General features: G+C 44.1%; 1 protein-coding gene across 1 annotated transcript in view; it reads left to right on the plus strand.

Moving 5' to 3' along the window:
• The window catches only part of CDH4 (cadherin 4), an 880,207-nt gene that overhangs the window by 679,619 nt on the left and 182,849 nt on the right, over nucleotides 1-17,739 (plus strand). Inside the window, exon 6 of the mRNA XM_056844901.1 lies at nucleotides 670-814. Within this exon, the coding sequence (XP_056700879.1) occupies nucleotides 670-814 (145 nt within the window). The remainder of the gene's footprint in view (nucleotides 1-669; nucleotides 815-17,739) is intronic.

Below are 17,739 nucleotides of genomic sequence, written 5' to 3' on the forward strand. Positions count from 1 at the left end.
AGTGTTTTCGAACGTTTGAGCATTTCAGCAAGAAGAAGAAGAAGAGTTGATTTTTATATGCCGACTTTCTCTACCACTTAAGGCAGAATCAAACCAGCTTACAATCTCCGTCCCCCCTCCCCACAGCAGATGCCCTGTGAGGTAGGTGGGGCTGAGAGAGCTGTGACTAGCCCAAGGTCACCCAGCTGGCTTCAGGTGTAGGAGTGGGGAAACAAATCCAGTTCACCAGATTAGCCTCCACCGCTCATGTGGAGGAGCGGGGAATCAAACCCGGTTCTTCAGATCAGACTCCACCGCTCCAAACCACCACTCTTAACCAAGAGTGGTGGTTTGGGGCGGTGGACTCTGATCTGGAGAACCGGGTTTGATTCCCCCTCTCCTCCACATGAGCGGCGGAGGCTAATCTGGTGAAGTGGATTTGTTTCCCCACTCCTACACATGAAGCCAGTCACACTCTCTCAGCCCCACCTACCTCACAGGGTGTCTGTTGTGGGGAGCTGGTTTGATTTTTCCTTAAGTGGTAGAGAAAGTCGACACATAAAAACCAACTCTTCTTCTTCTTCTTCTTCTTCTTCTTCTTCTTCATAAATCCTAACACGGGCAATGATTTCCAAGGACTGAAGTTGCAAAATTGTGTTATTGACACGATGTTCCCTTCTTTTTTAACAGCTTAGAGCCCATGCAGTAGATATGAATGGAAACAAAGTGGAGAATCCAATCGACCTCTACATTTACGTCATTGATATGAATGACAACAGGCCCGAGTTCCTCAACCAAGTCTACAATGGATCTGTTGACGAAGGATCCAAACCAGGTACAGTAGGAAGAGCTCATAAAATTGTCCCACTGGCCTTCAAAGAGCAAAGTGCTGCTTGTTTTTGTTGTTCTTTCTTGCACATTTTCGAACCTGGGGTATTATTGCTTATTTCTTCTTAGAGCTTTAACTGGGTGACGGATGGAGGAATTCCAGAGAACCAGGACATTTTTAGCTCTGAAGTACATTATTGGTTATTAACAGACTGTGCCAGATGTAGGCAGATCCGTGGAAGACAGATTCCTCAAGGGCTATTAGCTATGATTGTTAAAGGGGATTTGTGAGGTCAGAAGTGCATTGCCTCTAACCAGAAGATGCTTGGGATAAACAAATTGGAGTGAGTATTTCATAATGACCTGTTTTGCTGTGACTCAATAATTCATTCATTCATTCATTCATTCATTCATTCATTCATTTATTTCCTCACATTTTTATCCTGCCCTCATTCCCGGTAAGCCGGGCTCAGAGCATGTCACAACATTCAATATAGAAAACATACTTAAAATCAACTTCCCAGCAATGAATAGAACAAGATGGCAACTGGAAAATTAAAAAAATAGAGCCATTGACAAAACCAGGCCAGGTGGTGAACTCCAACCTAAGTTGGGGGGAGAGGATGGGGAGGCCAGCGACGATGGTATTGGAAAAACTCGCAGCTGCCCTCATTCGGAAACCTGGTGGAACAGCTCCATTTTACAGGACCTGCGGAACTCATCTAGGTCCCCCAGGGCCCTGGTTATTAGAGAGGCTGTTCCACCATGCTGGGGCCAGGGCCGAAAAAGCCCTGGCCCTTGTCGAAGACAGCCACACACTCCTTGGGCCGGGGACCACCAATAAGCAGTTCGCTATTGGACTACTGGCTTCTGCCACTGAATGGAGGAGGGGGAACTGAGGTGACAGTGCAGGCAAAGGGGTCACCACTTCAGCACTCAGCAGGTGTGTAGCCACTGAGTGGGTAACAGTGCCTGGCATGGGTAATGAAATGATCACCTTGGGGGTCACATGAACACATGAAGCTGCCTTCTACTGAATCCGACCCTTGTCCCATCCAAGTCAGTATTGTCTACTCATACTGGCAGCGGCTCTCCAGGGTCTCAGGCAGGGGTCTTTCACATCACCTACTTGCCTGGTCCCTTTGACTGGCGATGCCAGAGATTGAACTTGGGACCTTCTGCATGCCAAGCAGATGCTCTACCACTGAGCCACCGCCCCTCCCCAACAAGTTCTGGTGGTGGTCAAGGCATAGCCGACTCATGGCAACCCCACAGGGTTTACAGGGCAAGAGATGAACAGAGGTGGTTTGCCATTGCCTTCCTCTGTGTACCGACCCTGGACATCCTTAGTGGTCTCCCATCCAAGTAACTAACCTGGGCCAACCCTGCTTAGCTTCTGAGATCTAATGAGGCTGGGCTAGCCTGGGCAATCCAGGTCAGGGCAATTGACATCATAGGGACCACTTTTAAACTATTTTATATTGTAAGAATAAAGTATGAGTGGATCCTATGACTCCCTTCTACTGAGCCTGCCTTTGAGGGAAAGAGACTTCTTCCAGTAGAGAAAGTGTTCCTCTCTTTCTCCATTGGAGGCAGTCTCGGTGGAAGAGAGGATTCAGCTGCAGAATGAATTCATAGGATCCAGCCTTATGCACATCATCTGTGTCTCTGTGTGTATTCTCTTTTTCTCCTGTGAGTCTTCCTCCCTGTCTCCTGTGCCTATGGTTGTTTATGCATGGGAGTTTTGCCTGAGGTTCGTTGCTTGCTGGACCCACACTTTCCTGTTGGGAATCTATGCACCATCAGTCTCTAAGCTCAAATCAAGTCCCTGCCCCTTTAAATGCTGCTTTGTAATTGGCTTACATTGTAGAGCTTACTGTGAGAGAACCCCCCCCCTCAAAACCCAATTGTTGAATAAAAAACATTTTAAGAACCAAAAACCAAAAACAGAGCAATCAGAAGGGGGGGCAGAAATCCAAGCCTCAGTTTTAAACGCCTTTCTTCTGCTCAGAAAGAACTTCCAGGAAGCAGGAGTCATTTAAATCCCCGCCTCTTTACATGCTATTTTGTAATTGGCTGTGAGAGAAATCAAGCTTGTGTATACCGCACTTTGCCTTATGCATGGGGATTTCACCCGTGCTGAGCTCAGAGGAAAAGGAAGAATCGGGTTAACAGAGGGACAGGAATTCCCGGATTTGTGAGGGCTGGCAGCGAGGTCATCTCTAATGGACGGAAAACTCGTGCATAACTCCAAGAAACAACCGAGACAGATAGGGGGCTAACTTGAGTGAAAGTACCCATTCATAAACGACCTATGTCACTCTTCCTTGTGTGTGTGTGTGTGTGTGTGTTAAGTGCCGTCAAGTCGCTTCCGACTCATGGTGACCCTATGAATGAAAGTCCTCCAAAATGTCCTATCTTTGACAGCCTTGCTCAGATTTTGCAAATTGAGGGCTGTGGCTTCCTTTATTGAGTCAGTCCATCTCTTGTTGGGTCTTCCCCTTTTCCTGCTGCCCTCAACTTTTCCTAGCATGACTGTCTTTTCCAGTGACTCTTTTCGTCTCATGATGTGACCAAAATACGATAGCCTCAGTTTAGTCATTTTAGCTTCTAGGGTCAGTTCAGGCTTGATTTGATCTATAATCCACTGATTTGTTTTTTTGGCAGTCCACGGTATCCGTAACACTCTCCTCCAACACCACATTTCAAAGGAATCTATGTTCTTCCTATCAGCTTTCTTAACTGTCCAGCTTTCACACCCATACATAGTAATAGGAAATACGATGGCATGAATTAATCTAGTCTTGGTGGCCAGTGACACATCCTTACACTTCAAAATCTTTTCTAGCTCCTTCATGGCTGCCCTTCCTAGTCCCAATCTCCTTCTGATTTCTTGGCAGCAGTCTCCCTTTTGGTTGATGGTGGAGCCAAGGAATAGAAAGTCTTCAACAATTTCAATTTCCTCATTGTCAACCTTAAAGTTGTGTAATTCTCCTGTAGTCATTATTTTTGTTTTCTTGATGTTCAGCTGTAGTTCTGCTTTGGCACTTTCTCTTTTAACTTTCAGCAGTAGTCATTTCAAATCTTCACTATTTTCTGCCAATAATGTAGTGTCATCGGCATATCTCAAATTATTAATGTTCCTCCCTCCAATTTTCACTCCACCTTCATCTAAATCTAATCCAGCTTTCCTAATTATAGGTTCTGCATATAGATTGAAGAGATAGGGAGATAAAATACATCCTTGTCTGACACCTTTGCCAATTGGAAACCATTCCGTTTCTCCATATTCTGTTCTAACTGTGGCCTCTTGCCCAGAGTACAGGTTGCGCATCAAAACGATCAGATGTAGTGGCACACCCATTTCCTTTAAAACCAGCCATAGCTTTTCATGATCCACACAGTCAAAATCTTTGCTGTAATCTATGAAACACAAGCTGATTTTCTTCTGAAATTCTCTCGTATGCACCAGTAACCAGCGTATATTTGCAATATGATCTCTACTGCCTCTTCCTTTTCTGAAACCAGCTTGAACATCAGGCATTTCTCGTTCCATAAATGGTAACAGCCTTTGCTGTAAGATTTTGAGCATCACTTTACTTGCATGAGAAATTAATGTGATGGTCCAATAGTTGCTGCAATCCTTGATGTCTCCTTTCTTGGGAATTGGAATGTAAATGGATCGTTTCCAGTCTGTGGGCCATTGTTTTGTTTTCCATATCTGTTGACATATTCTTGTCAAAATTTTGATGGACTCCGTTTCTGTGGCTTGGAATAGCTCTATTGATATCCCATCTGCTCCTGGTGATTTGTTTCTCCCGATTGCTCTCAATGCAGCTTTTACTTCACTTTCTAAAACTGTAGGTTCTTCTTCAAAAGATTCTTCTTGGAAAGAATCCTTTATCCTTTCATCTCTTCTGTGTAGTTCTTCAGTGTATTGTTCCCACCTTTTCTTTATTTTGTCCTGTTCAGTTAATGTATTTCCTTGGTGATCTTTCATGCATAATCGTGCTTTAAATTTCCCTTTTATTTCTTGGATCTTGTGGAACAGATCTCTTGTTCTTCCTTTTTTGTTGTTCTCTTCTATTTCTTTACACTGGTTATTATAATAGGTCTCTTTGTCTCTACATGCGAGTCGCTGGAACGTTGCACTTAGACTTTTGATTCTGTTTCTGTCACCTTCTACTTTTGCTTCTCGTCTGTCTTTGGCAATTTTAAGAGTCTCCTCAGACATTCATAGAGGTTTTTCGTTTCTTTTGGCTACAGGAATAGTCTTTGCACATTCTTCCTTGATAATATCTCTAGTTTCCACGCATAGTTCTTCAGGTTTACATTCACTTGAACTCAGTAATGCAAATCTGTTCCTTACATGGTCTTTAAACTCTTCAGGAATATTGCTTAGATTGTATTTTGGTGCTCTTCCTTACTGTCCTTTTTTTTCCTTCTTGTACTTCTCTACAAAAAAATAAAGGAAATGTCAGTGGGATTGCCATGTTCTGCTCACACTGGCCTGGTGCATGATTAGGGTTGTCAGGTCCCTCTTTGCCACTGGCGGGAGGTTTTTGGGGTGAAGCGTGAGGAGGGTGGGGTTTGGGTAGGGGAGGGACTTCAAAGCCATAGAGTCCAATTGCCAATGCAGCCAGGCATAGATTAGTTCCGTGATGGTGTTCTACCAGTGAAAACCAGTTATGGAGCATCTTGGCTCTGGCACAAGCAAGTGCGCCATTTTCCATTTGCATACTTGGAAAAAGATGACTCACATGGACCCTAGAATTGAATCTCTAGGTTCGGAAATCCTAGCCAACAGCCCATGTGGGTATGGGCCCAAAGGCCACCGTAGATGGAAGTGACCATTTAAAAAAGTCTCTTTTTACCATAGCATGTTTGTTAAAATGTGGATTTTGGTTGGCTTTTCATTAAAGCTCTTTCCTCTGAAAAGGTTCCAGTACCCTGTATTCATCTCTCCATTCACGTTAGCTGCTCTCTACACACACACACACCCAAAAAAGTCTTTGTTCTTTAGTCAGGAAAAACGGTTGTCTTCATGTTCAAAATATGACCACCTGCACTGAGAGAGATCCAATATTTTCCACTAATTAGTCCATTAAACCAATTTGTCTGATAAAAAACAAGGTGATTAATTGACTGCAAACTTTATCTGTCAACAGACTTAATAGTAACTGATGTGGAAGAATATTTTTTTAAAAATATATACATGAGAAATTGAGGTTATTTGTATGAAGCGGCTATAAAACCCAGGTCTCAAGGTAGCCTTAATGAGGTTGTTTTCCCTGGATAAATTTGTCTTCCGATGTGGTTTACCTGGTGGAAGGGTTAAATATCACATGACTCCTGGATTGTGTCAGGAAACATTTGTCATAACTTCTTCACTGCCTGCGGTAGTTGTCATAGAAAAACCTCAGAGGACACTATTTTTAACAAGGGGAATGGCAATTGGGATGGATAGCCTTTCTGCCTCGCGAGGAATTGGGCTAAGCTGGCAGTGTGTTGCAGGGATAAAGTATTTTGTCTTCGGTCTTAAGAAAACGGCAATGAACCTCTTTTCTCATGACTTATTTTGATGCTTCCCACTAGAAAAATAGATATCAAGAAGTTGTCCTAGCCTTCCGTGCTCCCGGACATGCTAACTTTCTGGGTTGTTTGTGTGGTGGAGCATGCAATTTTAAGCACTCTTCTGAACATTTTTAATAGCTTTTTTCATAGCCATTGTTTTCTTGTTTTGCAGCTGCTTCGGTATTACTTTTTGCTACTTAAAAGAGTTTCCTCACGGTGTGATCCCAACCTATCAGGGACCATGATGATATCATGATATCAAATAGCAAATCAGATTTGGCTGTGTGATGGCATCACTGAGGATAAATTATGGCTTCCTGTTGCCATTTCTCTGAAAATGGAGGACAAGAGAAAAAAAGTAGACAGCCAGGCCAAGACCGGCCTCTCCCAATTGGCAACTTCCTGGCTTGCCAGGTCTGCAAAGCAAGATTTTTGCTTTGACCTTCTACCAATTCTTGGGTGAGATACCCTGGTTGAGATTTTTTGGTAGAATTCAGAGAAAAGTGGCTGTAGAACTTTTTCCTCTTAGGACATTGTCACCTGTGCAGTACTAAACCGCAGGGTGGATCCAGCCATTGTCCAAGTATCCTTCCTCCAGCCTAAGGAGATTTTCTCCATCTTTCTTCCGCCAATGGAAGAGCCACTTAAGTTGGAGGAAAGCTCCTTAGATTGGCAGAAGGCTTCACATTTGAGCCAAAATGAAAGGTGGGTATAAATATTTTATCCCATAAAGTTTTACCTAAGGTTCGTTGCCCGCTGGACCCACACTTTCCTGTTGGGAATCTATGCACCAGCAGTCTCCGAGCTCAAATCAGAAAGTATTTGAATCCCTGCCCCTTGAAATGCTGCTCTGTAATTCGCTGTAGTGAGAGAAAAGTTCCCTCCCCCCAAACCCAATTGCCACATAAAAAAGCATTATAAGAATAAAAAACAGAGCAATCTGAAAGGAAAGGGGGAGAAATCCAAACCTCAGTTTTAAAAAGCCTTTCGGGTTAATAGAGGGACCGGAAGTCCTGGGATTTGTGAGGGCTGGCAGCGAGGTCATCTCTAATTGAGGGGAAACTCATGCATAACCAAGACAGATGGGGGGTGAATGTGAGTGAAAGGACCCATGCATAAAAGACCATAAAATCATTCTGAAGTTTGGCTGTGAATTAATGTTTTCTGCATTCTAAGGGCCCTTTGTACAGAAAGGATTCCCCACCCTCTCCCCCCGGTTCCATCAGGGATTCATCAGGCAAGCTATCAAGGGCTCACATGTAATTTTGAAATGAGCCATGATCCTCTTGACACTTCCACAGCAAATCAAACTTCCCTCATCTTATTCTAACACTGATCGATACAGAAAAGAGATACCGAACGTTAAAGTAGCCCTGCTCATTAGGATGATAGATAGAGTAAATTGCAGCCTCTTCTCGTTTCAAATCCAGATAAGCCTTTAAGCTATTAAATCAGAATGGGATACCTTTGACTACAAAATACTTGTTTCTCTGGTTACCGCAATAGTCTTGCCAGGGTTGGGGGGGAGTACTATGCATCCCAAACCATTATATCGGTACCAAACTGTCTCTCCTATTTAATCACAGACTCATAGAGTTGGAAGGTACCATAGAGGCCATCTAGTCCAACCCCCTGCTCAGTGCAGGATCAGCCTAGAACATCCCTGACCAGTGCTTGTCCTGCCTCTGCTTCAAGACTGCCAGAGAGGGGGAGCTCACCCCCCCTCGGGTAGCTGATTTCACTGTCGAACAATTCTTACTGTAAAAAAAAATCCTAATATCCAGCTGATCGATACCTTTCTTCCCACAATTTAAACCCATTATTGAGAGTCCTATCCTCTGCTGCCAACAGGAACAGCTCCCTGCCCTCTTCTAAGTGATAGCCCTTCAAATACTTGAAGAGAACAATCATGTCCCCCCTCAACCTCCTCTTTTCCAGACTAAACATTCCCAGATCCCTCAGCCTTTCCTCATAGGGCTTGGTCTCCAGGTCCCTGATCATCCTCGTCGCTCTCCTCTGCACCCGCTCCATTCTGTCCACATCCTTTTTGAAGTGAGGCCTCCAGAACTGCACACAATACTCCAGGTGCGGCCTGACCAATGCAGCGTACAGTGGAACTATGACAACTTGCGATTTGGATGTCATGCCTCTGTTGATGCGCATTAGCATTTTTAGCACTGCATAACACTGGCTGCACATATTTAACTTACGGTCCAACCATACCCCATGATCTTGTTCACACACACTGCTTCCCTATCCAGTATGTATTTCCCTCATTTCTGTTATCCAGATGTAGAACTCGGCACTTATCCTTGTTGAACTGCATCCTGTTCACATCCGCCGACTTTTCCAGTGTGTTCAGTGTATTTAGAAGCAATTACATTGGCCTTTGTTGTATTTTTCCTTGACTTGATCTGTATTCCTCTTTAAAAGGTTTCTATCGGTATTGCGTTTCTTTTCCTGGCCTTTGCTAAATTCCATGGAGATGGAGCTATGAGAAGTTCTCATTCTGCGCATACTGCAATAATTGTGATGTGATGTCTTTGAGAAACAAACAAGGTCAAGCTGTTGGCTAGGATCTCGCCTATGGGTGCCCTGACGTCTGCAAATGTGGGTGCCAGTTGGCTCGGTCTTGTTCTCCATCTAAATGCAGCCTTCATATATCTTTGTCCTTGTTTATTCAGAGCACTTGGATTCTGTTTTGGCCCAAGATACAGGACATGCACTTACAGAAATGCATATGGCCACTCTGGCTTGTGAAAGGCCATTGGGAGAGACTAGGTCCTTTGTGAAGCTGACCTCAGTAGTAGTGCATCTACTCAGTATGCCAAAGGTCCCAGGTTCAAACCCTGGCATCTCCAGTTTGAATTAGGTAGTAGGTGATGTGAAAGATCTCTACCTGAGACCCAGAGAGCCACTGCCAGTCAGAGTAGACAATACTGTCCCTGGTAGACCAATTATCTTAGTATAAAGTTGTTTCATGTGTTTATGTATGTTGGCCTGGTTATCAGCATCTCATTAGGGAAGCTATGATGCTGGAGAATGTCTAATCTGCTGGAATTCAACCCCTACTATTCATGAAAAATATCTTACTGAAATAAGGTGCACTTGTCACCACCTTTCCTGAAATGGCTATTGAGTGTCAGCTCTACACCATAAGTACAAATGAAGCTGCCTTATACTGAATCATTCCCTGGGTCCATCAAACTCAGTATTGTCTACTCAGACTGGCAGTGGCTCTCCAGGGTCTCAGGTAGGGGTCTTTCACATCACCTACTTGCCTAGTCCCTTTAACTAGAGATGCCAGGGTTTGAACCTAGGACCTTCTGCATGCCAAGCAGATGCTCTTCAACTGAGCCATAGCCCCTGTAAATATAGTGAGGAGTCTAGAGACCAAGTCCTATGAGGAAAGGTTGAAGGAGCTGGGTATGTTTAGCCTGAAGAGGAGAAGACTGAGAGGGGATATGATAACCATCTTCAAGTACTTGAAGGGCTGTCATATAGAGGATGGTGCCGAGTTGTTTTCTGTTGCCCCAGAAGGTTGGACCAATGGGTTGAAACTAAATCAAGAGTTTCCATTTAGACATTAGGAAGAACTTTCTAACAGCGGTTCCTCAGGGGAACAGGCTTCCTCGGTAAGTGCTCCTTCCCTGGAGGTTTCTAAGAAGAGGCTAGATGGCCATCTGTCAGCAATGCTGATTCTTTGACCTTAGCATAGAAGAGCATTTTTAAGGACAAACAAAGAGAGCCAGTGTGGTGTAGTGGTTAAGAGTGGTGGTTTGGAGCAGTGGACTCTGATCTGGTGAACCGGGTTTGATTCCCCACTCCTCCACATGAGCGGCAGACGCTAATCCGGTGAACTGGATTTGTTTCCCCACTCCTACACATGAAGCCAGCTGGGTGACCTTGGGCTAGTTACAGCTCTCTTAGAGTTTTCTCAGCCCCACCTACCTCACAGGGTATCTGTTGTGGGGAGGGGAAGGGAAAGTGATTGTAAGCCAGTTTGATTCTTCCTTAAGTTGTAGAGAAAGTCGACATGTAAAAACCAACTCTTCTTCTTCTCAATTTGTACACTGAGCCTTTGGGTAGAAATGACCTGCAATTGTAGTGACAATAAGGGAAGAAAAACACACGAGTGTTGAAATCATATGTATAATGTCTGAGAACCTCTTACTTGGATTGGGAGCCGAGACGAGGAGATTCTTCATAATGCCAAGCAGTGTTGCCATATCACTGAAAGCGAAAACCCTCCTGGAATAAAACCATGTCAGCAATGACATATCCAGCTGCCTTTATATTGTCCCCCAGACACACATTAAAAGGGAGCTCCCTTTCCTCTCCTTTCAGAATGCAGAAAAAAAATAAATTATCCTTAACTACTTCTCATGTTGTTAGGATGGAGGGATTTGCAGATGAAGCCTTTAGCATCCTTTTAGTTAAATGCAGGGGCTTGCCGAGATTTGGAAATGAGTGTAGACCATGCCAAGACTTACACACACACACACATGCCAAGATAATGAACAATTAAAACAAAAAGAGATGCCATATCGGCTCCCCTCCCCTTGGAAGTTGTTTTGATTTACTGCCCAGCTTCTGATTGAAAGTGTATCTTTTAAAAGGGCCATGTTTTAGTTGCCTCCAATAACGTTCCGCTTCTTTGAACTCTGCCTCTCTGTGAAGAACACAGCTAAGTTTCGAAAAACGCTGCTGCAAAGCCACCACCAAAAATTCCCCCCGGTCCTTCCGGCAGTCTTAATCAGCAAAGTTCTCTCCTAGTTGCAGAAGTTTCCTTTCGAGAGGGGATCAAGGTCTTTACGCTCCACCGTCTCCTCCCCCAGTGGAGAAGATGGAGCGGGGATGTTCCTTGTTCCCCGAAAATGGTCTCCTTTAGGAACTTGTCCAAGCTCAGCCATACTGGGCGCCGGCAGAATAAAAGGTTGGGTGATTCTTCTGTGCGACGTGGGATCTTTCATTTCGTTCCCCCCACCCCCGCTGCCTCATCTGCTAAGAGTCACCACCTGTTCATAATTTTTACGGACTGCTTCCTATTTCAGGAGTTCTGTCTATAATAAGTGGAAAGCCAATTATGGAGAGAGTTTTCTATATTGTTTGGAAGACAGAATTACGGGTCTGAGATGACTTTCATCAGGCTTGCCTTCAGTTTAAAAAAAAATATGTGCCTGGAGGGGAAATTGCTTTCCCAAGCTGCAAAGAGCAGTCGGAAGGGTGCTTTCTAGTCTCCTCTACCCCGCCATACAACAAACACACACACACACACACACGCACACAGTATGGGTAAACCATTTTATTGCTATGTCGAATAAAAGGCTACAATGACTATTAAGCACCGGTGACTGGTTTCTAACGTTCAATAATTAAAATCAAGCATATTAATGTGTCTAGATACTAGTGTTTACGCTGTGACCAAAATTCGGCCTTTGGATGTGCTTTGGTATTATTCAGATTTAAAAAATCAATCGCTTGGACCCTTAGATGTGGTCTTCTGTTAGACAATGGGTTGGATCCACTGGGAGTTTTGTGAGGGCAGAGGGAATTCCAACCGCTGAGGCTGACTTTTTCTCTTCTGTTCTCCCACTGCAGACCAAAATGCCCCCAACTGCTGCTTCTGGGGGTGGGGAACGGGGAGGCAAGAAAGTCATGCTCCTCTGGCAGAAATTTTTCTTCCCATGGAAAAACGTTGGTGGATCAAAGCCTTTCTGTACTAATCTGTACTGTTTAATACCTACAGTCAGAGTGTTGAATGAGATCAACCAGAGCTTTAGGAGTGGTTGTTATTGGTATGTTAGCAGTTTTGGCTTCCTGACTTCTGGTTTGTTGATATAGGAATCAGGTGGTAGATTGCTGAACTGCTAGATTGGGTCACTGCAGATTGCTGGTGGAGGAACATGGAAGATCCCATTTTATTAATGTGTTTAATGGACGGGCTGCCCGCCAACCCTCAGTCGGCCGGCAGGTGGAAGAGGGCCAGCTGAAGGGGGGAGTGATAGTCGCTTCTGGGTATACGCTGATGTTCTAGCATTCTCCCAAAAAAACTCTATGGTTTCCATAGAGTTTTCAGAGGAGATTGCTAGAGCGTCCCCATCACTCCCCCAAAAACTCTGTAGAAACCAATGGAGTTTTTAGAGGAGATTGCTAGAGCATCTGCGTCACTTCTGGGTCACATCTCCCCAGCCCCAGAAAGGTTCCGCCAGACCTGGCAACCCTAATGGGAACCTTACTACATCCAAGATCTGATGAGATTGGGCTAGCCTGGGCCATCCAGATCAAGACGTGCTCCAAATACCAGGGTTTATACTGGGCACATGGCTAGTTGAGCGCATGGGGAGCAGGAGGAAACTGCATTTGACGGCCACAACTGACCCCTGTGGAGCACCCTAGTGGAAGCGCCTTCGTGCAAGGGTGTGGAGAAAAAATGTAACTGATAAGTGAAACCTTTCTGTTGCTCTTCCCATGGTGGTAGGGAGAAGAGCAAACACTGTGTTCTCAAAACTAGTTTACCTCTTAATTGACTCTGTCACCTCGTGCAACACCGTACGTTTATTTCAAATGTAGTTAATACAAAAGACTATATGGTGCTTCCTATGTATTTCAGCCTGCAAGGAAACTGTAGCTGTTTATGCTTTGTAATTAGCAGTGCGTTACAGGCTGAAGTGCTCTGCATATTTTTTTTATTTCTCCACGCTGAACCGTCATTCCACATATCACTGCGAAGCCGGCGTGTACCTGCTTCGCATTTCTTAAGAGCCCCTTTAATGTGTACTTTTGTATTTGCTCTGCCCCTGCCTCGAAGCATTCACTGAAGGAAACATGCAGAATCACAGCCATGGCTGAGCTATGCAAAGGACTATTGCTAATGGCTATGCAAACGAAGGGACGAAGGAGCAGGTGAGGTGGGGGGTGGAATTTGTTTGACTTTCTCCTCTTGCATCGGGACTGTGAATAGTCATTTTAAAGGTCGGATTTTAAAAAATCAGCATTGAGCGAGGAGCAGAATCGACCCTGCATGAATGGTCTGTGTTTCTCATTTGGCTTTGGGACAATTTGGGATGGACTTGGGGTGGTTTCTGTATTTTCACGAAAGACCAGTGAATGGACTGCATGCACTGAATTCATCTTACCAGAGAATGTGCTGTAAGGTGACACCAAGCCAGCCATAAAGTCAATCTAACCGCCTCTGTGCATCCCTCAAAGCATGCATGCTGGATCAGACCTTTGCACCACGCCCTGAAGAATCTGCTTTTCACACTTTATCTTTTTAAATTTTGTAACATCCAGCCTACTGAAGGCATCTGGTGAGCTGTAAAGCTTGCACAGTGTTTGTATGGATTTGGTTGGTCCGAATAAAAAGTAACGCACGGATTCTGTTCTTGGTTTTTTGGATTTTGCATGGACCAAAATGGCAGAACGACCTTTTCTACTTAGAGGAAAGAGCCTTGTACTTCAGCTTGCACAGGAGTAGATCCCTTAGGAGAACCATCATTCTCCGTTCAAAACATGACCTCATTGAAAGACAAGGTTGACAGATGTCCCATTATGGCACTTCCAGGTGACCCACTATGGAATTTCCCTTTGCTGCTCCCCCTGGTGGGGAGAGACTTTTTTTTTAATCACCACCAGCACATGCAACATGGCGTCACTTCTGGGAAAAACCTTGAAGTGTTGTCACATTGCTCTATGAATAGCTGGAAACTCTATGGCAGGGGTCTCAAACATAAAGCCCCTTGAGAGTTCTTATCCAGCCCGTGAGCCAGCCAAGGCAGCCATCTCCCACCCACTCTTGATCATCGCCGGCCCGAACAAGTGACATTTATGTCATATTCAGCCCTCGTAACAATTGAGTTGGACTCCCCTACTCTGTGGCTTTACCATAAAGTTTCCAGCAAGTCCTAAAGCAGCATGACAGCACTTCTGGTTTTCCCTGGAAGTGACATCATATCTCTTGCGACAGTGGTGCCCTGTTATTTACAAACGAGTTGCAAATCAGAATAGGGCTTTCCTTTCTGACAGCGCAAACTGGATGAGCCGAATGAGCTCCTGCTTCCTTCTTTCCAAACAAGACACCCTGAAAAATCTTCCAAATACTGAGGGCAACCCTCCAAAGGAGAGGAGCATCACCACTATTATTGCTTAAGTGAAGAATGTTGTAATTAAAATCCCTGCCTTGGTGCAGCTGCATTAGCTCTTCTCTTCGATAGTGCGGTTCTTGTTATTGATGTCCCTTTTAAAAAATTAAATAGCTGGGAGTGAGAGCTACCCCTCGCAAATTAAATTGGAGAAATCTCATAAAAATAAATATTCTCCAGAATGCCAGGGATGGTCTTTTCTTTCTTTATTTATTTATTTTTAAAAAAGGAGATTATTCCATTAGCTCTCCCGTTGTTTGTTTGTTTATTTATTTATTTTATTCCTCTGCCAGCCGAGATCCCCTTGAGAGATTAAAACTCTGGGCTAATGCACAGATGGGGCGGCTACTTGAAAGTCATCTGGATATTAAGAATTTAAATCTTTTAGCCTCAGTGATTTGAACAGAAAGCCAATTATGGGCCTGAATTAGTTTTCAAATTAAACCGCAATTTAAGGTATGTGGAATTAATCCTTGCAGGCATCGCCGCGGTCCCACATAAGCTCGCGCAAGGGAGTGAGGTTCCCCCCTCACGTTTTCTACCAGAGCCGGGTGGGAGAAAAAGAAGGTGCTCGACTTCTTTACCTGATAGTGCACTTAATGAAGAAATTGCTCAGCATTCTCACCAGTTGTATTCCCGGTAAAAGGACTAGAAGAGTGTCGCGGAGTGAGTTGTTAAAATTATAGGAAGGCAGGAAATGAAAGTGGGGAAAGCGAAAATTGCCATGCAGTTGGCTGTAAGAAACGGTTGTTTTAAAATGCTAGCAGGAGGTTGACAATGGGAAACAAACTTCCTATCCTTACTAAATTTGAAATGTCCACATGAAATGCAGCTATTGAAAAGCTCCACCAAAAATTGCACCGAGAGAAAATCAATCTGTGCAGGCCAAGTAGTAAGAAATGGATATATATTTTTTCATAATTTAGTTTAACATACAAAAGTTTAATAGAGTGAAGGAGAACAATTGATGTTAGAAGGCTAGAATCAATAAAATCTTGATATTTCTATAAACTATACTTCTATGTTGAATAGGGTTGCCAACTTCCAGGTACAAACTGGAGATCTCCTGCTATTACAACTGATCTCCAGCTGATAGAGATCGGTTCCCCTGGAGAAAATGGGTGCTTTGGTAATTGGGCTCTATGGCTTTGACGTCCCTCCTCTCCCATACCCCACTCTCCTCAGGCTCCACCCTAAAAACCTCCCGCCAGCAGTAAAGAGGGACCTGGAAACGCTAATGCTGGGTAAACTGTCTTGACTTACGTAGGCCATGCAGCCATGTAACGTCTGTGCATAAAAGGAACTTTTTTTATTTTTCTTTATCTGAATTGTTCTGTTTTTCAAATGCCCCCTTCCTGTATTTTCCCTACCCCTTTCCTCCATTTTAAAAATAAAATGTTAAAAACAACAACGACAACAACAACAACAACAAAATATGGTACCAGGCTGCTAAAGTAGTGGATCTCCAAACTAGGGTTGCCAGGTCCGTCTTCGCCACTGGTGGGAGGTTTTTGGGGTGGAGCCTGTGGAGTTTGGGGAGAGGAAGGACTTCAATCCCATAGAGTTCAATGGCCAAAGTGGCCATTTTCTCCTGGTGACAGATTTCTATTGGCTGGAGATCAGTTGTAATACAGGAGATCTCCAGCTAGTACCTGGAGGTTGGCAATCCTAGTCCATACTTATGTTCCTCTGGGATCTGTGGTCCCTGACTCTATGGATCAGTGCAGACATCACACAAATCCATGGTTTAATTCAGCTAACCACAGTTAGTGTCATTATCTGAACCCGAGCCATTCTTTTAAACGTAGGCTAGTAAGGGTCTCTCCAACTGGGATCTCAAACCATGACTGAAAGTTGCTTCATTGGCAGCAGTCTCAGGTTTTGCATTAAGAGTGCTGGACTACTATCTGGGAGACCCAGGTTCAAAACCCCGCTCGTGCCGTGGAAGTTCACTGTGTGACCTTGGGTCTGTCACACTTTCTCGGGCTAACTTCCTTCACAGGGTTGTAGTGAGAATAAAATGGAGGAGAGGAGAATGATGTAAGCTGCTTTGAGTCCCCATTGGGGAAACAGGTGAGATACAAATGAATTAAATAAATTCTTTAAAAGTATTCATTTTATTTAGTTATTTACACCCTGTGGTTAAGGGGAGACATGATAGAGGTCTATAAAATTATGCATGGTATGAAGAGTAGTAGACAGGGAAATGCTTTCTCCGTTTCTCATATTACTAGAATTCAGGGTGAATAATTCAAAACAGATAAAAGGAAGTATTTCTTCACACAAAGCATAGTTCAACTGTGGAACGCCCTGCCCCAGGATGTGGTGATGGCTGCCAACTTAGAAGCTTTAAGAAAGGAGTGGACATGTTCATGGAAGAGAGGGGTATTCATGGCTACTATTCATGGCTCTCCACAGCACCTAACATAATAGGCATGCTCCTCTACTGCTAGAGAGAATAGGTATGCATCATGATTTGTACCCATTTTTGCTAGTAGCCATGAATACCCCTCTCCTCCATGAACATGTCTATTCCCCTCTTAAAGCCTTCCAAGTTGGCAGCCGCCCCCACATCCTGGGGCAGGGAGTTCCACAATTTAATTATATTTTGTTAGCCGCCCTGAGCCTGGCTTCGGCCGGGGACTGAGAGCAGGGTAAAAATCTAAATAAATAAATAAATAATACAGAAGGACTCAGGAGTACCCACGCATAGGCAAGGCTTTTTTGCATGCATTGGAAGCCCGTACAGCATTAGTTTATGTTCACCAGTTGTGGTCTCTACACAACTTCTACCTAACACCGAAGCCTGTCTTGTTCAGTAGATGCCTTTAAAACACAGTGAGATAGCGCCTTTCAATATTAGCATACCCGTTGATAAGCATCTCTGTGTAAAAAGGCTGGCCCTGGACTGTGGGGAAATATGCATTTCGCCATGAATATTTCAAAAGCGCCTTGGCAGGGCATCCAAGGAGTCCCCATGAAAGCAGGCCATTCATGCAGTGTAATCAATATATATATATATATATATATATATTGAACACAGCTTTTCACATAACAAAAGGAAATGAGCCTATCCTTCTCGGTCAGGCGCAGTGGCACACAGGGCTCACTGGGGGCTATCAGGCCACATTGGGTTTTAGAAGCACATCTCTCTGTCCCTCGGAAACACAGGGAGCACGTTTTCTCACTTTCCACAAGCAATGACCTAAGACTA

The sequence above is a fragment of the Euleptes europaea genome, chromosome 2 (assembly GCF_029931775.1).
Source record: "Euleptes europaea isolate rEulEur1 chromosome 2, rEulEur1.hap1, whole genome shotgun sequence".
NCBI classification, from domain to species: Eukaryota; Metazoa; Chordata; class Lepidosauria; order Squamata; family Sphaerodactylidae; genus Euleptes; species Euleptes europaea.